The sequence below is a fragment of the Carassius auratus genome, chromosome 22, assembly GCF_003368295.1.
Source record: "Carassius auratus strain Wakin chromosome 22, ASM336829v1, whole genome shotgun sequence".
Lineage (NCBI taxonomy): Eukaryota > Metazoa > Chordata > Actinopteri > Cypriniformes > Cyprinidae > Carassius > Carassius auratus.
Genome location: NC_039264.1, coordinates 27,156,951 through 27,162,950, shown reverse-complemented (window position 1 = coordinate 27,162,950; position 6,000 = coordinate 27,156,951). Strand labels below are relative to the sequence as shown.

Here is a 6,000-nt window from a genome sequence, read left to right as displayed (position 1 = left end):
TATATATATATATATATATATATATATATATATATGTATGTGTGTGTGTGTGTGTGTGTGTGTGTGTGTGTGTGTGTGTGTATATATATATATATATATATATATATATATATATATATATATATATATATATATATATTAGTGGTGGGCATAGATAAATTTTTCTTTAATCTAGATTAATCTCACTGTAATCTTGGAAGTAATCTAGATTAAAATGGCTCATTTGAATTCTGTCGAAAACATTCAGAATATGTGTGCTACCCAAATAAAATAATGACTAAAATTAACGTTAAGTCTTATTTCCTGTGTATGTTTGTTCAACAACTTAAATTATAAAAATGACTACGCATTTGTAGGTGCAATGTTGAAACCACAACAAAAGGTGTCTATCAAAAGTCATTGCTCTTAACAATATGACAAAGTATTTAATAAGCAATTGATTGAAATTGTAGAACTGTTTTGATGTGGAAAGCAGTGAGTTCAGATCCATTTCCCATTGATAGCTAAATAGATTCTTATCTCTTATATCTCTTATATATTCTTATATCTCTTATATAAGGGAATTAGAACAGTTTGCAATAAAATTGGCCAGTCTTCCTGTAGGTAATGTTGTTGTAAGAAATTAAGCCTGAGGCTAATACCTGGACTACCTGAACACCTGTAAATGCTCATTTCACAGTTGAAGTCAATAACTCAACCGCAAAACATTCTCGAGATGGTTATTCATGCAACTTAGATTGTGTGGAATAAAAGCCCTACCAGCTACTGATTATTTAGTGGAGTATTCTAGTTGAAGTGCACTTTTGAAGAACTGTTGAAAAACTGACAGTTCAAACTGCATAACCAGAATGTTGTGATTAGTTTAGTCATAGTACTGTTTTGACCCAAAGCAAACACTAAAAAACATTGTTTTGCCAAACTGCATCAGTCAAGATTGGCTGGGATAATTTAGAGTAAGTTGTTTAAATCTAGGTCTACATCTAGGAAGATACAATCAAAACTATCAGCAAAGATCAAACAGTAATATTTTTGCTAATCCATTTGGTGCTAGTGTTGCAGAATTTACACTGCTCTTTGTGTTAGATAAAATAAACTGCAATTCATGTGTGTTTTTTTTTATTCATCACCTTAATATCCTTTTCATATTCACAGACACCTGAAGTCCTTATGCATACCAGCTGTGAAGGTGCACCATGAATTGTGAAGAGCAGGGCATGGGGAGGGTAGTCCATTCCTGGGCCAGATTTTCCCCAGCTGGACAATCTGCCCTTGAAGAGGCCCTGAGGGTTTTTAACCCCATGTCCAAAGATCTTTCGGACACCGAGAGACAAATGGGGTCCTTTCTTCAAGAGCTGAGGAAAGAGGGAGCCAAGCCTGTGATTTTGAGGAGCAAAGATGTGTATGGATACACGTCTTGCACCACAGAGCCAATCTCTTCCAGAATTGGCAGCAAAGTTCAGAGAGTGCAGAAACCTTCCAAGAAGCGAGGGCGGAAAGGTTTGAGCAAGTCCAAGGATGTGAATTACGCGATGCTCAGTAGAGCAGCAAAGAACATTCTTCATAACCAACCCAAGATTCTGCTTACCAATCTCTCGGTGGACAGTCTTAAGCAGAATGTTCGATCGGCAATGCTAGATAAACATTCTGTTCAAGCGCAGCAGTGCCTCAAGCTAACAAACATAAAGGGGTTGACCGGAGGCCACACCGCAAGGTTGCAAATTCACTTTGGTTCGGATTCTAAAAGCGCCCCCAGTTTTGCTCTGGGACGGCCACCGGATCTCTCCGGAATCCCACACTCTCCAACGGAAAATGGCAGTCAGATATCAAATGTAGTTGCCTTGGACAACAAACGTGTTTTGTCATGTCCGTTCAAAGTAGACGATGCCCTTATTGGAGACTCTGCCCCAGTCGTCTGTCAAAATGGTTTCGGTCTTAAAGATGGTAGCATTTATAAAGGTAAAGCTGATGTGATGACCAGTGGTTCGGTGAGGAGACTCCATTTCCAAAGCTATAACTGGTCCCAGTCTACACTCACCAATGGCCAAGACGTTTCTAGACTGAATGGCAATGGTCTTGAATGGAAGGTTATAAAAGTAGACGATTCGGTCACAGACGAGGAGGTGAGAAGGAAGGCACAAAAAATCTTGCAAGTTAACTTGTCGCCTGTGATACAGATCCATCCCCTTGTTGACTCTGTATAGACTCTTGGTGGGAAATCTTTTTTTGTTTCCTCTTTTGTTAACTTTTCTTGTTTTGCAAATTGCGTTTTGTGGACACACACCCTAGGTTATCTCTGGATGGAAACATTGCAGTTACCTCCAAAATTAAGTAGTTACTGACATCATAATCCAAAGATGGGATGTTTTTTTTTCTACTCTCACAGTATTTTTGTTTTCCCAACACATCCCAACCTACCTTTCTTTTGTGTATTTTTATCTAACTTCTGAAGGATTGGACTGATGTACAAACCCTTATTTATGACTATGCAGTTCCTAGAATGTTTCTTGTGTTGGAAATTCTGTGGGCATGGACTGACGTCTCACTGGATCATTGGAACAGACTGAATTTGTAGAGTCCTTGGATCCTGCTAATGTCAGTGTCACCCAGTTTTTTTTTTTTTTTTTGTATAACATGTTTAGTCTGCCGGCATAGACTGCATATGATATTTTTCTTTAGACTCTAAAATGTTCAAATTGGGGGCACTTTTGTATATTAATTTAATTTCAGGGCAAAATAAATGGCCTTAGACTGAGAAGAGTGAAATTTAACTGAATCTTTGTACTTGTTTCTTTCTGCACTCCACTTCTCATAAATTCCTCAAGTGTTTCTTTTAATGTGCCAACCCTGTTTTTTCATTTCTTTACAGTTTTGTTGGTGCCATGACCACAAAGAATTGCAAAAAAATCTAAATGCTTAATTTTATGACTTCTCAGCATCCCGTCAAGAAGTGGACGAGCTTGTCCATTGATTGAACGTACCTCAAACACTTGAATATGAAAATATTGTCGTCATTAATTCTGCAGTTCATGTTGTTCATTCCATACATCCATAAGTTGGTTGGTCAAGGATGAAGAGAGATGGGAGTTTGTTTGCGTTCCGCAATGCCTAAGGCCTTTGGTTCATAAGGTCTCATTCAAACTAAAGTAGAAGATGGCAATGCAGCAGTTTATTGGTGCCACGAGGCAAACATTTAATTTTTTATTATAAATTTAAGTTTGAATTAACAAATATATGGGTTTCTTTAAAACAAAACCCTTTCATTCACATGCAAAATACAAGGAGAATTTGGTTTCCGGTCAACCAGTTTTTATTTTCATCCAGTTGAATCTGTGACACTCAAAAACTGTAAATGTCAGTGTTGTATCTTTAGTTACTGTTATCGAGTTGTGAATTAAAATCTGTTTGAAAAATGTTTGGTCTGGAGTCTCAGTGTTTTTTAAGGGCAACATTATTGGTGGAAAAAAATCATAGTTGCATTTTGTTTGGCCAATGCCGTTAAATCCCATTTCAGAAATGAGTAGTTCCTGCAATAAAATCTGACTGGATAAGCCATGTTAAAAGCACTTTTGAAACATCTTATGTGCACACCAACAAACAGCACAAATTCAATATTATATTAATAAGCCAAGTTGCTTGGCAACCGTAAATGACTTGCTGTTTGGCTAATGAACTTGGCAGATGTTATTTAGCAGATGAATTGCTTATTGTGATTACTGTTACTAATATATTTAATTGTTTTTTGAACATTGGTGTGTTGCCATACTGATGTTGCTGCCACAGTTGAGAGGGGTTTTGGGCACTGTTTCATGTGCCGAACAGCATTTCTTAAGCGTTAAAACCTCTAAGTAATGCTTAGTTTTTCCTGCCGTATTGCTGTGCAAACTCTGAGAATAATTAGTGTAAGATTGTTGTTTATTTTTACTGCTGTATCTTTGAAAATTTTAGATATTTTTTTTATAGTACCTATAAATATTTAATATTTTAAACCATTTCCGTTTCTTAATTCAACCATATTATGTAATATTTGCCCATGAATCCATTAAAAGTCAGAAACGATTACATTTATTCAATCCTTTTGAATTGGTCTTTTTTTTTCACAGTTATGCTCAAACAAATTGGAATTTAATTGCGTTAGAAGATGAATGTTTCTTTTGCGTTTTCAGTTTCTTTTCTGGTGTTTTTTATGCAATGCAGCACCAGGAATTTTCTCTGCTTTGACCCAACCATTTTTCAGTCTTCCATCTTTGGAAAAAAGAAATATAATAATAATTCCTTACATTTATATAGCGCTTTTCTAGGCACTCAAAGCGTTTTACATTGTCTGGGGGGATCTCCTCATCCTCCACCAGTGTGCAGCATCCACCTGGATGAGAGACAGAGTGATGAAGCCAATCAGTGGAAATTTCCCTGAGACATAAGCTGCCACCACCATTCTTTTCACAAAACCAAACCAAGCAATGTAGAGCTTACCTTCAGTGCATGGACATTTTTTTAAATCTGGTCCTGTATTCACTGCCTCGAAACAAAAACATTTTAGAAACATTTGATGATAATGAGCTTTTAAAAAGATATCGCCTTTGGTTTTGGAGGTTATCCCAACTCTAAATTTTCCTTTGATTATATTCTTGATTTCATTAACCAGTTGGGCAAGAAGTAACAGCTGTTCTTGAAACAAGTTTGGTTTTCTTTAATGTGTGCATGTAGTACTATCAGCCATGATTATTCTTTGTTAATTAAAAAAACTGTTTATATGCATATCCGCTAATTGGTTTTTTACGAAAAGCATAAATGTAAGAGGCTGACAATTAGCTGAACATATACTTTTTTTTATACTAACCTTTATTTGAATGTCAACATAATATCATGCTTACAATATTTCTATGAATAAATCTGACCCCTCCCCTATCAGCCAATCACTGTGTGCATAGTTAGTAAGCACTGACATCATCCATAGCAACGATGTCAACCCCAGCCTTGCTCTTAGTTTAAGACTTCTCTCTTTTCCTTCGTAAAAAAAAAAAAAAAAAAATTGTGCATCTTTGGGAACAGGTTTTGAGAGAACACCCTTCGCAAAAATGTTCACTGCTATTTTGGAAAATTCTTAGTGGTAAGATAAAATGTTTTGTGAATATGGGCCCAGTTCTTATCGCACAGTTTCAACGTTTCAGTAAATCAAATTTAAAATCTCACATGCCACTAGACAAATTCCAGACATGAAGTAGAGTTTTAACAAAATCTTTCTGCTACATTATTGAAATGGGTGGGACATTGTTGTGTTGTGTATAATTTCAAACATCTGTCATCTGCCTCGATTTCCCTGCCTCTTCTGGAATGAGCATGTGAATTTGAAGAAATCCCTGTCTGGCCAGATTAAAATAAAGCTGCAAGAATTAATAAATGATGTTTACTGTAGGGCCTAATTTTTTACTGTGAGTCCATATTTAAAAAGAAAATTTTATTTTTATAAGGAACACCAATAGTTCTTAATAATCAAACCATTGATAATCAACTGAATTTGTTAACAGTCGCTATATTTCAAAACAAAATTGGATACAACATTTCAAACTGATTGGACAAATGTTTTAGCACCATATTACTGCCAACAAGTGGCTAAGTCCCATCAAATCTTTCAGGTGTTCTCAAAGTGAACCATTCCTTGGTTGTACCAAAGCTTATACCGGATACTTAAATGTAGTTTGATTACAATATGGCAAATAGCCTTGAACATACTACATGACCCCCCCCCAAAAAAAACAGGTAAGCACAAAACCTTTCTCTTCAGTTGGTCAACATTCAACTGGTCAACCATCAAGATCATGTATGAATCTAAACAGTAATGCTAGGGTTAATGTCAGGGTTAGGGTTAAGTATTTGTTTCAGCATTGTGTCTACAATCAACATTGTGATTGAGTTAACCAATGAAGTCTTTAGAATCGTTTGTGGGTGGGGTGTGTGCTTAAATTTTTTATTATTTTACAAAAGTAACATTTGCAAAAAAAA

At 35.9% G+C, this 6,000-nt stretch overlaps 1 protein-coding gene across 1 annotated transcript; it reads left to right on the top strand.

Annotated features, from left to right (window-relative positions):
* The first annotated feature begins 1,057 nt into the window (after nucleotides 1–1,057).
* LOC113040202 (coiled-coil domain-containing protein 71-like) lies at nucleotides 1,058–3,412 on the top strand. The gene has a single exon (XM_026198522.1). It carries the CDS (start codon nucleotides 1,194–1,196, stop codon nucleotides 2,199–2,201), a length of 1,008 nt encoding a protein of 335 aa, XP_026054307.1. The 5' UTR covers nucleotides 1,058–1,193; the 3' UTR covers nucleotides 2,202–3,412.
* The last annotated feature ends 2,588 nt before the right edge of the window (nucleotides 3,413–6,000 follow it).

Bases quoted from the DNA above. Each gene is read 5' to 3' on its own strand.
- LOC113040202 (XM_026198522.1), top strand. From the start codon at position 1,194: ATGAATTGTGAAGAGCAGGGCATGGGGAGGGTAGTCCATTCCTGGGCC.